Source organism: Clinocottus analis, unplaced genomic scaffold (assembly GCF_023055335.1).
Source record: "Clinocottus analis isolate CAN_PGR_092001 unplaced genomic scaffold, fCliAna1.0.p SCAF_11, whole genome shotgun sequence".
In the NCBI taxonomy this organism is placed as follows: domain Eukaryota; kingdom Metazoa; phylum Chordata; class Actinopteri; order Perciformes; family Cottidae; genus Clinocottus; species Clinocottus analis.
The window spans coordinates 892208-909398 of NW_027175832.1; the positions used below are offsets into that span (position 1 = coordinate 892208).

A 17191-nucleotide genomic window follows, 5' to 3' on the forward strand; every position below is an offset into this window, starting at 1 on the left:
ATAATTATTTTATGAAAATGTTTGGACCAAATGACTGAGATTTACTGTGCAAGAAACAACAACTAAAAGGAAATAGCAACGATCAATCCTCCCAACTAATTTACATCACTTATAATAAGTTGAGTTATGACTAAATGTTTACACTGAGGAGCAATATGGTGTCCTTATGAATAAACACTGCAAGTTAGAACAAACACCCTGAAGGCATCAGAGGAGGAGGACGGGCTTCACTTGAGGGAGAGTCAACAGGAAGGAGGGAGGAGGAAGGAGGGAGCAGGAAGGAGGGAGCAGGAAGGAGGGAGGAGGAAGGAGGGAGCAGGAAGGAGGGAGGAGGAGGGAGGAGGGATGAGGAGGAAGGAGGGAGGAGGGATGAGGAAGGAGGGAGGAGGGATGAGGAAGGAGGGAGGAGGGATGAGGAAGGAGGGATGAGCGTGGAGACACGAGCAGATGAAGAATGAGAAAGGTCATCTCCACACACAACACCTCATGCACACACACATGCACACACATATGCACATGCAAGCACACACACATGCACACACACATGCACATGCATACACACGTGCACACACACACATGCACATGCACATGCACACACACGTGCACACACACACAGGGGCTTCGCGTGGTACTAATGACGGTCATTATTCACTTGAGCTGAAGGGCAGAGGAGAGCCGGACGGCACGATAACATTTACAGACTCGACCTCCACGAGGCGACCCGGAGCTCTGATGAAGACGTGATGAAGACGTGATGAAGACGCCCGACGGCGTGAAGGAGAGGAAACAGAACCCTGGTTATTCATTTAGTCGTGAAAACGGCTTCACTCCATCACCCGAATGAAAGTATTTCTGCTGAAACTCTTTTCCAGACCGAAGCTTCTCACAGGCTGACAGGAAACAGCCAGAATGATTTCTAATGGGGATTAAAAGCAAAGCTGCACCAGCACAGCAGCTCCCATCTGCTGCCTGCCTGTGTGTGTGTGTGTGTGTGTGTGTGTGTGTGTGTGTCTGTGTGTGTGTGTGTGTGTCTGTGTGTCTGTGTCTGTGTGTGTCTGTGTGTGTGTGTGTGTGTGTACACATGAAGAGACTGTCACTTGGAAGCTGGCGTCTCTGTATCCATGTGTGCGCATGTGTTTTTCTGCTGACTGTGTGTGTGTGTGTGTGTGTGTGTGTGTGTGTGTGTGTGTGTGTGTTCGCGTGTGCGTCTCCTGGTGTTTCCAGATAGTTTGAGTGACAGCAGGTCAGTGAAGTGTCATCCAGCTCGGACGTGTCGCCGCTAAACAAACGCTGGCTGTTCGTCTGCTTGACGTCAGAAACATTTAACTCAGAATCAGAAACAAAGAAAAGATTCACACACGAAGACACGCCGGCTTTCATGGAGTCTCCTTTGCTCTTCACTTTTCTTTAGGTGTTTAGCTATAATGAGACGCTTTAAAAGGATTTCTCTATCCTGTAGAGATCAGTCGTTTCTGCCTTTAGGAAATGGACTTCTTTTGTTTCCTTGTAAGTTATTTATAAAGTTGACTTTGAACCTGGTGCCATCATATCATCCTACAGTGAGACACAGTTACTGTGGTCTGTTTCTTTCAGGGTTTTATCGTTTAAACAATCTGTGACACAACAAAACGTCCACATATCAATACAATCTTAAACTTGATAATGAAATGATATCACACCGGTGAGGAAGAGGCAAAGGTTTCAGCAACAGCCCCAAAAGTGACAACATATATAATATAAAGGCCTTTTAATTAGATTCCTATAGATATTGGTCCTCTGTTGCATTGTTCAGCCATTAGAGGCACATGTATGAAGGTAGATTTATGTCTTTTTTTACCCGAGCAAACCTTTAGTTTGTAAGTAAATTATCTCCAAATATTTGCTCTCAATTCAAAAAATTGCTTTTTTTTTGGAGTGTTTTTATTTTAGCAAATTTCTTTTTTTGAGAGCAAATTTTAGTTTTGAGAGCATTTTTATTTATTTTTTTATTTGAGAGCTTTTTAAAAAAAAAATTTTTTAGAGAGAAATTTTTTGAATGAACAGCAAAGATTTGGAGATAATTTACTTACAAAGTAGTTTTTACAAACAAGTTTGCTCGGGTTAAAAAGACACAAATCTCCCTCCATGCACAGCGCTCGCTGCACATCGCGTGCATCCACTAGACACCTTACCACGACTCTGCTCTGATGTTCTGGGCGTGAACCCAGTGGGTTCTGGCGCTGAACAAGAAGGAGGTCGAAGGAGAAGCAACCTGAGCCGAGGTGTCAGCGTGTAGAGCTTTCCACTCCAAACAAACAAACGAGGATACAACTTACAGCTCCACACATCTTCAGGCGGCTTCCTGAACGAGCCGGGAAGCAGAACAGAGACGAACCCAACAGGGCCGGCGCTGAGATACCGCCACGCAGATGGGTCAGGACGGGCTTAGCATATTAAAACGTTACATAACTCCAAGTGCTGCGAATGTCTTCAGGCCCGGCGCATGTGGGCGTCGGAGTTTCTGCTCCTGTGGAACTCGGCTGGTTTTTCCATATGTTGTCGTCAGGGAAACTGTTAGAGGAGACTGTGTGTGTCTTATTTAAATATGCTGGATGGTGTGTGTGTGTGTGTGTGTGTGTGTGTGTGTGTGTGTTGTGAACATGCTCCAGGCGAGGGTTCCCTGTGGAGGCCACAACCTCCCCCTCTCCTCGTCTCCCCTTGATCAGGGGTGCAGCGATAAGACGCCTACAAAGGAAACGCTGCCGCACACTTCCAGGTCCCTGTCTCATGACACAGACACACACAGACACACACAGACGCACACACACCTGGTCTGAACCCAGTGTGTACGTGGAGCTGCAGAGCAAACGTCGGCTGTGAATGGATGGGCGGTTCGAGCGGAGTGTTGTTGTTGTTGCTGCTGTCACACACACACACACACACACACACACACACACACACACACACACACACACACACTTGGCAGAACAGGAGCCTCATTTATGAACATTGTTTACGCACAAGACAAATGAGCAAAATGTTTATGCCACTGGCCTCAGAACAGCTGTGATTCATGAGGAACTCGTTCTGTGAACGTGTTCTGCTCCTTCACGGAGGCTCAGCCAGCGAGTCACCTCGTTCAGCTGCAACGCTCCAGCAACGCAAAGTTTATCAACCTGTAAACGTTTGTTTTGCACTGTCGACTTTGTTTTTTGGAGGAGATATTAGTGTATTTGTGTCCTGTAGTAGACGTGTGCAGTATCCTGTCCCCTCATGTAGAAGTAAGCGAATGGAACAAAACATTAGTTTACGGTTTGGATTTGTTTGCTTTTCTGTTTCCATTTCTTTTTTTTTGTTTGTTCTCGTCTCAGTCAGACTTTCTTCATCTTCTTTTTTAATGCTGACAGCCTGCCTGTCGAGCTTCGTCTGCACGCTCCACCTCTCAATCCTCTCTCGGTCTCGACTGCACCCTGAAGCGCTCTGACGGCGCCTTAAGGTGCTCGCATCCTTCAGCTGCTGGTTCACCGGCGGTGTGAGGAGGGTGTTGGTATGCACCACGAGGCGCTGAAGGAATAAGAGGGAAACTGTGTCGAAAACAATCAGTGTGTTTGCGGTAAAAGCTTCCTGTGAATATTCCAGACAGCGTCGTGGCTCTGAGAGGATGACACATCTTTGTTAATGACTGAGCAGCTCACACGACGTGGACTCGTGTGTGAGGAGGGAACATACGGCACAGAATGAAACCACTTTGTGCCGTCTGGCTGCTGAACATGGACATGGTTTTAACCCGTGGACTTGTCTGTTCGTAGGTTACTTCCTGGAGCTGCTGAACCGCTCTGCGGTGAGTCTGCAGGAGACCTTCACGCCGACGTGGGGCTCAGTTTATTCCCAGAACTCCCAGGTCTTCTCCGACCTGTTCACGGACCTGAGGCACTACTACCGCGGCTCCAGCGTCAACCTGGAAGAGGTGCTGAACGACTTCTGGGCCAAGCTGCTGGAGAAGCTCTTCCACCAGGCAAACAAGCAGTATTTCATCGGTACAACCAACCTTTTCATACGATGAGATGAAATAATCCTTTATTAGTCCCGCAGTGGGGAAATCACAGGATTACAGCAGCAAGAGATAGTAAAATAATAACAAATGATCCACAATAGCAGTATTATATGTACAGACAGCATAAACAAGTATTTAAACATGTATTTATACAAGAGCTACTTCATAACACAGCAGTAGAAAAGTGCAGTATCAGATGAAGAGCAGAAGATTTGTCAATATGATGTTTCTTAACCCTGCACAGGTTTTTGATGTCACTTCATATTACAGCACGATCTTCAGACGTCTTATCTGCTGCTGTGAAGATGTTGATGTGTTTGCTGCTTGCAGGTGAGGACTACTTGGACTGTGTGTCCAAGCAGATAGAGACACTGCGGCCCTTCGGCGACACGCCCCGCGTGATGAAGATGATGGTCACGCGCACATTTGTGGCCGCGCGGTCCTTCGTCCAGGGCCTGGTGGTCAGCGGGGAGGTGGTGCGCAAAGTGTCCCAGGTAACACATCTCTGCTTAACCCGCCATGTTCTCCCCTTTTCATTCTGAACGGCGTCTCCTCCGTCCAGCCATCGTGATTCGTTTCCTTCCCTTAAAATTATAGTCCCATTTCCTTTTTTTGATGAAAGTGTCTAATTGCCTTTTTATTGGCGTCTAATCGGCCGTGAAGCTCATACTCTCTGCTCCCACCGCAGTTCATTGGTATTCTTGTGTTAAAGGCTCTGTATTCATCCCTCGCTGGTGAACCCCGCCGCCCCTTCTTTATGTGAACACACAAACACACACAGGCGGGTTTTTACCAGTCCATGCGCATCGTACAAAGCAGATCAATGCTGGTGGAAACGAGAGGCTCCATAAAGCATGGCCCTCCGGCTCAGACAATCAGCCCCTGCAACAACAGTTAATGTCAGCCCCGTCGTGAAAGATGTCTCCCCGGGCCGTGGGGAGGGTTAATATCTCCCAAGAGAAACGGCCCCTCTGTGGATAAGACAAGAGGAAGGTTAAGATCCCAGTGAGACTGGGAAATAATGTCAGCTCCTGCAGAGGAGGTGAAAAATACCTCCCGTCAGACACAAGCAGGGTGAAGCGAGCAGCGGCTTCCTTTGAGAAAACAATGCTGTATCTGAGATGAATATTACAATCCTTCCTCTGAAGGAATGTCACAAGGTCAGGCTGTGTGTGTGTGTGTGAGCACGAACACACAAAGAGCAAGAGAAAGAAAAGGAGGAGAAACACGTGGCGATAGTGGTTGTGTTGCTACTACGCGACGACAAGGCCACACACTTGGATACGAGTCAAATACAGAATCTGTATGATGCTTCTCCCTTTCACGCTGACGGATGTGTTCTGCAGTGTTTGCTAGCATCAGAGTGAGACCGCCTGGCCAAGCATCTCTCTCTCTCTCTCTCTCTCTCTCTCTCTCTCTCTCTCTCTCTCTCTCTCTCTCTCTCTCTCTCTCTCTCTCTCTCTCTGGCACAGAAAATAGGTGCAACGTCTCACACCTACACAACAGGACCTGAGGATGTCTCAATTAAGCTGCAGTGGCGCGTCCACAAGGGAGCACAATCAGGAACAACCAGGAGCGCAGCTCGCCCGGCGGAGCGAGACGCTGGTGAATAACAGGACTCAGAGAGCGATGGTGACAAGTGAAACCGCCTGACCCGGAGCTGAGGGATGCAGCTCGTCTAGACACTGCTAATGCTCAGCTTTGACTCAAGCGAGCAAACAGAGGAGGGAGGATCACAATTAGCATGGCTAGCATGCGGAGATGGAAACATGGATTAGCCAGAGTAGCTTACAATCTCTGCAACTGATAAGCAACGCTCTCAGACAAACACTTATGTGCACACATGTGTGCGCAAGTGCTTAATGGTACGGAAACACACACACACCTCATCACGCCATCATTTCCCTCCAACGGTGATGAGCGTTTCCCCTGTGTGCCTACATCTTGAAACACATTTCCTGACTGCTGCCGTGTCGTTGGCGCTGAAGGACAGTGAGCGATGTGCTCATTAAACACGGCCGGCTCATAGGCAGCACAGCTTTTACAAAATTACAAAATGTCATCCCACCGCTAATACCACGGCGCCGGGGGGCCGCCACTCTGAATAAGGTCACGGGCTGCACACACACACACACACACACACACACACACACACTGAGAGAGTCACTGTGGACACACTTGGTCAATCTCTGCTCGTGGGAATTTCCATGCTCGGACCATTGAAGTGTGCGAGGAGACAGAACGCTGAATTGTTCTTTGAGACAAGTCGAGGCCTGTTGGTGCCGTTTGACTGTGACAAGTTCAGACTTCAACCAACTGTTCAGTTTCAAATTCATAATTTGTTTGTCAGTCGTATGCAGAGTGCAGGAGCACTGTGCAATGATGGGAACTAATGAGAACAAGTGAGCGAGGAAAACAGCCTGTGACAGACTCCAGCATCCTCTCTTGATCCTTTATGCTGCTCATACCACATACATTGTGCTTAGCATGTCTGCTGATATTTCCCAGAGCTGTCCTCTGTCTCCTGTTGGTGTGAAGAGCGTAGTGCATCAACTTGGATGGGAGCTTCCCGCTCCTCTCCCCTGTAACTCTACCTTGGATTGATTGGGCCCTGATGACACCCGCTCCTATTTTTAGCTTTGTGTCGCCACTTGAAGAGATCAGTGACTGAGGATGCTCACCACACGCTGCTCAGGGAGTTATCGCACCGGTCGAGTGGGAAGCTGGAGAGAAGACCATTTGTTTTGCTCATACCTGCGTCCAATGTCTCCTGATGAAGTGTTTGTTTGGTACCAGCTCAGAAGGAAAATAACATGAACCCCTGCTTTGGTTGTGTTAGCGATGAGAGACAAGTGTGAAAGGTGATGAGAGAGCATCCTGAGAGCGAGATGTGTTTGTGAGGCCGACATAAAGACCTCGACAGTCAGACGCCGTCTTCACCGTGTTCATTCCTCCTTTAGCAGCGCCGCTCGCCGTGTCCATTTTATTTGGACTGTTTTATTCCCTCGGGCGGGGGAAGCGGGCCACGCGCCACACGGCTCGCTCCGGTGGCGAGGAGTCTGGATTGTCTCGCTTTATAACGCGAGGGCGAGAGGTCGCGCATGCATCCCGAGTAATTACAGAGGACAGACAAGCAGAGAGGAGCTTCTATAGCCACAAGCTACGGAGAAGCTGCAGTCAGGTGTTGAGAAAGCCAGGAAGGGCGAGTCAGGACACGGGGCTTTAAAATGTAACGCCGTCGAGTCAATGAGCTGAACGTGCAGCCATCAAAGAGAATATTTCAAACCTCAAACTTTCTTTTGATATCTGTAGATGGGCCAGTGTGTGTGTGTGTGTGTGTGTGTGTGTGTGTGTGTGTGTGTGTGTGTGTGTGTGTGTCTCTGTGTGTGTGTCTGAAAATGTATCTGGAACAGCTTTAATTAACTACCCAAGTAATTTATCAAGCGACGTATCTACACTGCATGTTTTGGCAGTTTTGCTTGATAAATTCATCCGGTTACTTAAAAATGAAGATTTACTCCTTTTTTTTCCTTCCTATATATTTCATATCTCTGTCAAGTGTTTAATCATTTCAGGATGTCCCCTGGTGCTTTGGGTAACTGTGATGGGCATTTTAATTGTTTTTTTTTACTCTCAGTTTATGAGAGAAATACTGAAACGATCCATAAACAATGAAACTCACCCTGAGCTGCAGCCCGAGGCCTCAGCGTCTCTTCACACAGTTTCTGCAGCTCCAACAAGACGGAGGAAGTTGTCAACAGAAACCTCCAATTAGCATCACGGACGCGTTGCAGTGGGTTTGGTGTGTGTGAGCCGGGGACTCCCGGCATTAATACTGCATGGATGATGTAACAGAAACAGGATTAATGACAGCCTTAATAAGTATTTCATTAACACCACTCTGGGTTCTCACTCCCCTGCCAACGCCCTCACTGAAGCTCGCAGCGTTTTAAACACCCACATCTCTCTGGATTCTCTCTCTCCACTCATCCTTCCCTCTCTTCTCTCTCACCAAAGAAGCATTCGTCTGACTCATCGCTGGCTAATGAGCGGCCTGGTGAGGAGGGAGGAGGGGAGGAGGGAGGAGGGAGGAGAGGAGGAGCGAGGAAAGGAGGGCAGGAGTGAGGATCTGACTCACGTCTCATGTGACTTGAGATTAATCCTGGGAATGTGGTTATTGCTTTTCTGTGTCACTTATTTCACTTCGTGCTGTCCTCCTTGCGCAACTGGCAATAATTACCTCCCCCTATTGATCTCTTTCATACATCAGAAATCCATTTACTAATTATATTTCTTTTTTTTTTTTCGAATGTGGTTTAAGATTTAATTTGATTTTGAAACAGAGTCAAAATAAATTACTTTTGCCTGATGTGGATCAAACGGGATTACATTCAATTTGAATGTTCCTTGTGGGGAAATTGGGTTGATACAGCCGTAAATAGTCACGAATACAGCCGAGAAAAATAAAGACTGAAACAGAAAGTTGTTTGAAACTTTAAAATCACATTTTTCAACACAGGAACAGATAAAATAATGTATTTAAAGTGATCACAAAATGGTCTCAGAGTCGCTTTTATGTCCAGTTCTGTTCTTTACTGGACTATTGACAGCCTGCAGGTGTTAACACAAGAACACAGGATTAGTTTCCCCAGCTGATCCTTGTCCTACTTTCACTGTATATTTGTAAAGAAAGTTGGTTTTCACTGAGACTTTCCTGTTGGAAGAACGGTTTCCAGGAAAAGCATCAAGATGGCCCAGATGTCAGCTTAGAGGAGCTTTGTATGCGTAGCTGTGCTCGATCCACCTCTCTCTCTCTCTCTCTCTCTCTCTCTCTCTCTCTCTCTCTCTCTCTCTCTCTCTCTCTCTCTCTCTCTCTCTCTCTCGCTCACACACTTCCTGAGCTTTCGTATGCATCGCTGTGCTCCCTCGTGAACGGAGCTTACTGGTATTAACCCAGTTCTCCTCTGCAGGCAGCCGGGCGCTCGGCCTTGTGGGATACGTAGTGAAATGGAAGAAGCCGGCAGGAAGGCGTGAGGGACTGAGGATACTTGTGTGACTGTCAGGGCCTTTTCATCGCATGTGCAAACCAAAGCAAATTCTCCCAAAGTTGTTTCCAGGGAAACTGCTCAACGAGCGTCTGGAGCAAAGGGAGGCGACCTCCTGCAGCGCTGCGACCGTCTTTGTCCGGTTACACAACTATTAATACTCTCAAAAGACGCTTGTCCAACATGTATTCATGCAGCAGCAGCCGGGCTGTTGACTGTGGAAGATCTTGATCAACTGCTGCTGTCTCTTATCTTCATTTCATAGACTATTAGTCGTGCGTGCTCCATCAAAGCGGTCCTTCTTCACCCAGGTGCTGTGTGTGTTTCTGTTGGCCAGGTGCAGCTGAGCCAGGAGTGCATGCGGGCCATGATGAGGATGACCTACTGCCCCCACTGCCGCGGCATGGCCTCTGCCAGGCCTTGTTCCAACTACTGCAGCAACGTCATGAAAGGCTGTCTGGCCAACCAGGCGGACCTCAACACCGAGTGGAGGCACCTGGCAGGTGTGCAGCGTGCAGCCACGTTTACACATGCATCCAATCCGGCCCGACGCACAATGCTGCGTTGTGCAATGATTACAGCAGATTAGAAACATTTCGCTCTGTGCACTAACTGTGCTTCACGTCTTTGCAGAAACAATGATGCAGGTGGCCGGACGCTTTGACGGCCCGTCTGGCGTCGATAACGTGGTCCTCTCCCTCCCCGGCCGCATATCAGAAGCCATGTTTACCATGATGGAGAACGTAGACGGCATCAACAGCAAGGTCAGAGCGCACAATGGCACACACTCACAGCTGTATGCCGCCGACTGAACCATTCAGACCGGTTTTACTGCACAAATGCAATGAAGAGTTCCTGAAAAAGACATCGAATGATCATTTGAGTTGAAGCATAACGCTGCAGACGTGTCAGCGCCTCCATTACAGCTGAATCATAGTGATCGCACACGGAGCGCACGCCGTACATACTGATCTCTGCTCACGGCGTCTCACTTAGAGACCGAAGAGCGGCCTGAGATCCTGCAGCGTGATTGGAGCAGACAGCGTCAGGAGGCGTGATGGTCTCGCTTGAGTCATAACCAGCCGAATGATCCGTTTCCTTTATTATTAAAGCCGTTTGCTCGGCGCCGCGTCTGTGAGTTTGTGTTTCTGGAGGAGGGCGCAGGTCCATAAAAGCTTCTCCTGAAGGGAAACTAATGTACCGACGCAATTATGAAGCAAAAAGAAGTTTGCTGCAAAAAAGCCGAAACCATTTGAGGATGTTTATCCGCCAGTTAACGGTGACTTCATGCCGCCGCCGCTCGGCTGAGACATAAATACATGTAGATCTTTATTGCTCGTCAAATTTGCCAACATTTTGTTGGCTCTGCATTCAAAAGGCCCGAAGGCCTCTCGCTTATTGTTATGAACCAGCTGCTGCGACAAACACACACACACACACACACACACACACACACACACACACACACACACACACACACAGTTACATGTTTTCCACAAGAGAGATTTTCTGTATTTTGTGCTCTCAGTGGTTTGAAGTAGGTCGAACTATTTGGGAAAACGACGTGATGTTACGTCCGTGTGCTTCCAATCACAATATTGGAATCAAAATCGATTATAGGTTATTGTTTTGCTTGTAAAGGCCGGACGACTGTCAATCAAATCTGTCCAACGCACACCCGAATAATGTGATGGCTCATCTCGTCATAAATATTTAATGTTGAAGTCTTTTCACTTGGTGAAGTGATAGAAGTGATAGTTCAGAGACTAGCTCTCTGTTCCACCTCATGTCCCATCTCTCTCTCTCTCTCTCTCTATATATATATATATATATATATATATATATTTAATTGTGTAATTGACACCTCTCATACCGCCACATGTTGCTGTTGCAATGCTTAAAAACAAGAGGATGTGAGTCACGACCGATCCCGCAGGCCGAGCGTTGACTTCACGGTTTATTAGCGTTGCAGCAGCAGCTTCATGAGCTGAAAGGCCGCGGCAGCGCCGCAGACCTCACCGGGCCGCAGACCTCACCGGGCTGTTTGGTGAAGCTGGAGCAGTGTGTCGGGTGAGCAGACAAAGCTTCCTCTGTGAGCGACGCTGTGAGAGAGCCCTGCAGCTGCAGGTGGAGGTGAACATGGTGATGACACACAGTCAACTCCTCATCTCTTGGGACACTGCTGCGTTCATCCCACGGAAGTTATTATAGACACAGTGGAGGACAGATTATCTCATATTTACGTAATCTGTTGACACCAGAAGCCATATGTTGTGTTCCTGTAGGTTCCCAGTGAAACATACAACATACGGCACCGTGAGGAAGTGAATGAGGTCCGTTTGCTGCTCGGTTCTGAGCTTCTTTCTCCATTATTCAATCTGCTGCGAACACGCGACACCGAGGAGTTATGCTGACGGACATGTGCAGGAATCTTAGCGCAGGATTAATATTTAGCTGCATGTGAAGGTTCAAAGGCTGCAGGCTCCTCTTCGCGGGCCAGATTGGATGACAGATTGACTGCAGCCTCGCTGTGTTCCCTGGGCGCCGTTTATTAACCGTAAGCCTCGTCGGTGAAGTCGAGCTCTCTGAGCTGTGAATCATTGGGACGGAGCGACGCTGCCAGTGACTCCCGGGTCATGCAAAGAACCAGAACACTTGTGCTTGTTGCTTTCAAAAGGCTTCAGGTTCTTTGTGGGCTCGTATACAACCAGCACAGTGTTGTGCTGATGCTGTGAGACGACGGGTTGACACGGTGCTATTCACAGCGCTGCTTTCAGCATCACCGGGTTTGTTAACACCAACAATAATAAGAGCTATTTCCAGAAGGAAAATAAACTTTATAGAGTCTGAACTCTGAAGCCTTTCATTTCACGTCGCTCTGTGAAGATGAATTAGACGATAAAGCACAGAGATCTATTTTGAGCCGCTCCGGGTTTTGAAGGCTGAGTAAAGCATAAACATTTTTCTAAATGTCCTCATTTCGCCCTTTTATTAACTCATCCCTCTCTCTATCTCTCTCTCTCTCTCTCTCTCTCTCTCTCTCTCTCTCTCTCTGCGCATTGTGTTCATTAATCGTCTTCACTTCTTCTTGCCCCAGATCTTCCAGGCGTGCGGCAACATCAGAGAAGGAGGAGCCAGCAGCACAGCCAGCGATGACGTCATGAAGGGAGGGAAGGTGACGGTGGAGGACAGACTGGAAACCAGCAAAATGGACAAACTGGTGAGTATTTAGTCAGTGAGTCCAGTCCGGCTCTTTCTTCCTCACAGGTTTGAACCGCCAACGCTCCTCATGGGCAGTTAAACCCTTTCTGCTGATGATTCCACCTTCACACGGACAGCGACGGGGCGATTAGATGAGAATGAACGCTCGGCTGGATGACTGAGCGCTGCCGTTTTTTATTTTTATTGACTTTTTCTGACTCTCCTGTTTGAGTTCACCGTCGTCCTGGGATTGTGAACAAAGTCTAAAAGCTCCTGAATTGGCTGTGCCCAAGGTGTCCGACGTCACCGTGAGCCTGAGGGACATGCAGCCGTACTGGGTTTCCCTCCCGAGCCTCCTCTGCAGCGACAGAGTCGCCACTGGAACCGGGGCCGAGGAGAAGTGTTGGAACGGCATGAACCGTGCCAGGTAAGGCCTCTGAACCTGTGAAGAAATGCATTGCAAAATAGGAGATAAAAGCACAAGACATCTTTCAAAATGGGGGTTTTAACGTGCAATATAATGGCAACTGTGAGGTGCTACTGATTTCATTTGAATCCAGTCCATTCACACACTGTGGAAGGAGTAGAACTTTATTCTTGTGTGTTAAAGTATCGGTGCAAAGGAGCCGCTCTCAGTCTGGTCCCCTTACGATGATGACGATGATGATGAAGGAACAGACGTTGTGACTCACATGTTAATGAAGCGTTGACGTGTTCCCAGGTACCTCCCCGAGGTGATGGGGGACGGCCTCGCCAGCCAGATCAACAACCCCGAAGTGGAAATCGACATCACCAAACCCGACATGACAATACGGCAACAGATCATGCAGCTGAAGATCATGACGCACCGCCTGAGGAACGCCCTCAACGGCCAGGACGTGGACTTCCAGGACACCAGTGAGCACCTTTAACCGTCACGCACCAGCCGCGCCGCGTGTACATTGCATGCGTGTCTGACCGTTAAACTGGTGTCGAACCCTCTGTCCGCAGGCGACGACGCCAGCGGGTCGGGGAGCGGCGTGTGCGCCGACAGCATGTGTTCCCGCGGGCCGCGCCTCGTGGTGCCCGTCACCGACCGGCCCACGCGCTACCCCTTCCCTCCAGAGAACAAGAAGGTGCAGGCCGCCGGCCCGCAGAACCGCGCCCGCCTCACCAGTTACCTGCTGCCTCCGCTCATCCTGCTGCTGCGGCGATAATGGACGGAGGAATCCACCGACCGGGACTGAGTTTGGGACACGGAGGCCGGGGAGAGTCCGACAGGGGAGGGAGGAGGCGTTGGGCGTTAGTTACTTTGCCAAAACTAAATAGGTAAAAGGAAAGAACAACACAAATATCACTTGGATGGACTTCATGTTGATTTTGGATTAGAACAAAATGGATTTACGAGTTTTCATGCGTGTTTGGGTTCTTCTCTTTTCTTCGTTGCTATGTTATGACACCATTAGAGCTGGTCTTTTCGCATCTTCTAATCTTTTGTTCCTGGTGTTTGGGTTTTCTGAGATTCTATCTGTACCTAAAACATGTGTAAGACTATACTGCTAACAGTCTGTTGGTGTTGACGCCATGGGGAGAGGGAGAACGGGCTTTGAAGCGGCGCTCCGATTTGTAATTCCACTCCTTAAAAACAGCACTTATGTTCAGTAGAATAATTTATTGATCCATAACTCCCAGCAGGCCCCCGAGCGGTTTAATCACTCCCCAATCTGCACAAGCCACAAACTTTAAATGAAATACAATATTGATGACGTTTAAAGGGGGGTGACCTGGACAGCACCTCTCCAGCACCGCCGCACGCTCTCACGGCGAGGACGCCGGCGTCGGCACCTTTCTGTCATTTCATCATGAGAGCTGTAATAAAAGCCGTGATCGCGTCCGCACCGGCGTGATCGTCTAATGTGGGAGTAACATGACGCCGTCCGTCACTCCATCATCCACTCCCCCCCCCCCCCCCCCCCCTCAAGACCCTGCTGGCTGTGCAGGATCAAGTGGAGAGTCCGGTGTGAGCAAAGCGCATGGTCAGGTCTCAGGTGACAGCAGCTTCCCACTACAGAGCGCTGCATGCAGCATGGAGGGGGGGGGGGGGGGAGATTGCCTTCACAGCAAAAAGATTGACAGCTTTGTGATTTCAGGAGCGTGCAGCAGAACACAAACGTCCACAGAAGCACAAGCAGAAACCCCACTGTCCTGTAGCGGCTTCTTCCTCTTCTTCTTCTTCTTCTTCCTCTTCTTCCTCTTCTTCTTCTTCTGCTTTCTTTTTATGTGGAGAGGTTTATTGTGTTTTCTACGCTCTCGTCAAAGCCCCAGCGCTCCTGTGATAAGCGTCATGAATGCAACTTGCAACATATATTGTGTTTTTGTCTGTTCGCAGCATCGATCCACATCACAGTTAAAGCCACGCGTCATCCTACTGTTTGAATGGCGGACGCCGCCGTGTACATATTTCTACTTCGTCTTTGTTTTCTAGAAAGAGAATAGCCAAATTAAGTATCAACATTTTATAACAGCCGGGTCGTCGTGCGCTACGACTTATTTCACTCACCATCGGTCACAGCGTTTTCATGTCTGCCTTCCATTTCTCTGCAACTTTTCTCTCTCAGTGCCTCTTGACTCCAGCCCCTCGTTCCCCATCGCTCATCGCTCATAACGACCTCTAAAGCGTTCCTCGTGCTCCTGCGCGGCCGCAGGCCTCCATGACGATGACGCAGCGCTTCATTATGAGTCAACCTTACTGGGAACGTTGTGGGAACGTTGTGGGAACGTTGTGGGAACGTTGTGGGAACGCGAGGAAACACAGGCCGCATGTTAATTCAAAGAAATGTCACAGCTCTCATTTAGGAACGCTGTGGCAGGCCAACGGGAAGACGTGTGTGTGTGTGTGTGTGTGTGTGTGTGTGTGTGTGTGTGTGTGTGTGTGTGTGTGGACTTATCTTTGATTGATGGAGGAGAAGATGGTCGGACAATAGAGGCTTCGAGAAACGTTTGGATGGTACTCACATTAAATACTATAGAAATATATTGGACCGACATCGTCCAACATAAATGAGATTAATGTTGTTTTTCTAAAATGGGATTTTCCCATTTTCTACTTTAATAACTCCCAACCTGATTGACGGCATCTCTGCTCGTCAGTATTGTGCATGTGTGTAAATGGACACATGTTTTAAAATACTCAATTGCTTCAGTTGTTCAATATTATCAAATAATAGGTGCATATAGGTTTCATTCATTTTATGAAAAACACAATATGTGAACCTGACAGTTGATAATACTGCAGATCCTATTCAGTTGTCGGGGTCAAAGTTTGAGCTTTTTGGTTCCTTGAAGGTACGAGAGGCTGTGACCCGACATGGAGATATGTCGGGTTGGAGATATGTATTCAGAAAGCTGTCGAGTGTCTTTCTGTTACTTCCTGGTAAAATAAATCTGCCTGTGACACTTTGTCTGAGGTCGGGGTTCATTTTTCACTTCTAAAAGTCCAGCAGGGGGGAAAAAAATATCCAAAATAATATTATGAACAAAGAGGAATTAGCGAGCGCGCCACAGGGGTCGTCTCTTTGTGACCCTCCAGAAAGTCTGCAGATGATCACGAACGTCCACAATCAGCTCAGTAGAGACAGAGAAATGACTCCAGCTGTGACGTGACATTCCAGTTCAAAGACGACTACGACTCACAACTTCAGTTTCAATGACTGCCTCACAATGTCATCGGCTGAGATTTGCACAACCCCCCCCCCCCCCTTCTCTCTCTCTCTCTCTCTCTCTCTCTCTCTCTCTCTCTCTCCTCCTTTTGATCTCATTAATTTGTGGCTCAAAGTCCCCCCCTCCCTTTTATAAAACCTGCACTTTTATGAGGCCAATAAATGGCATCGTCTGCACAAAGACATCACAAGACGGTCGATCAATGCGCGAGTCAACACCTTCCAGGAACGACTATTGATCGTGAATGTGTGTATGCAGATAGTTGTGGCCCAGCGAGACGTCTCCTGTTCCACGCTGAGAGAAAACAAAGCTCCTGTGTGTGAGAGGAGGAGAAACGTTTGTCCAGACTGCTGATCTCCAATCAGCTCATGCAGCTCCATCCTGCTCTCATTCATCAAGAGGCAAACATGCAACGCTGGTGAGGCCTTTTGCAGAAGGCTTTATTCTACACTGAGTTCAACACGAGAGGAATTTCTTAAAGGTGCCAATATATGAGGAAAAAAAGTCCTTTTAATTCTCTTGTTTTTATGTACTTTGGTTTTTGTTGTTTTCAGAAATCTATGGAGAGTTTGTGCTTATGGTGAAGATAGAAAGAGGTTTGAAAAATACAAATGTCTCATTTGCTGTTGTACCTGAAATCTTGTGTCAATTATATACATTGTAAGATTTTCAACAAGCCCGAGTACTCGTTCTTTCATGTTGGTTGGTTTATCTCTGTGTATTTCATATATATATATATATATATGTATATATATATATATATATATATGTATATGTATATATATATATATATATATATATATATATATATATATATATATATATATATATATATATATATATATATATAACATCTGCCCAAATTGTTTCCCAGAGCGCATTGGGGCACACTGCCACCTCAAAAGGGCCAATGAGCTCCAGTGATGATGTCATAGGTGCCAGCTGTTGTCTGGTGTTGCCACACAGGAAGAAGACATTGCCACGTGTTGGCGAACACTTTGTCTTGTTCCTGAGTGGAGACGATCAGGAGGTTTAACAAGGTGTACGTACCTGACCATGATGCAACGCTTCACATGCATGCGTTGCGTTGCATTGTGTTGCAGTGTGTTGCAGTGTGTTGCAGTGCGTGAACAGAAGCAGGGCCGTGTGCTTCCCGTGCAGAGCTGCTACGTTTCTGTCACGAGGCGACAAATTTTAGGAGTGAAAAATTGAA

General features: G+C 47.8%; 1 protein-coding gene across 2 annotated transcripts in view; it reads left to right on the forward strand.

Annotated features, from left to right (window-relative positions):
* Positions 1-16619, forward strand: part of gpc1b (glypican 1b) — a 53908-nt gene extending 37289 nt beyond the window's left edge. For both annotated transcript variants that reach the window (XM_068569185.1, XM_068569195.1), the window contains exons 4-11: positions 3789-4016; positions 4364-4527; positions 9416-9581; positions 9712-9842; positions 12176-12298; positions 12573-12706; positions 13001-13176; positions 13270-16619. In XM_068569185.1, coding sequence (XP_068425286.1) covers positions 3789-4016; positions 4364-4527; positions 9416-9581; positions 9712-9842; positions 12176-12298; positions 12573-12706; positions 13001-13176; positions 13270-13475 — 1328 coding nt within the window. In that variant the 3' untranslated portion in view covers positions 13476-16619. The remainder of the gene's footprint in view (positions 1-3788; positions 4017-4363; positions 4528-9415; positions 9582-9711; positions 9843-12175; positions 12299-12572; positions 12707-13000; positions 13177-13269) is intronic.
* The last annotated feature ends 572 nt before the right edge of the window (positions 16620-17191 follow it).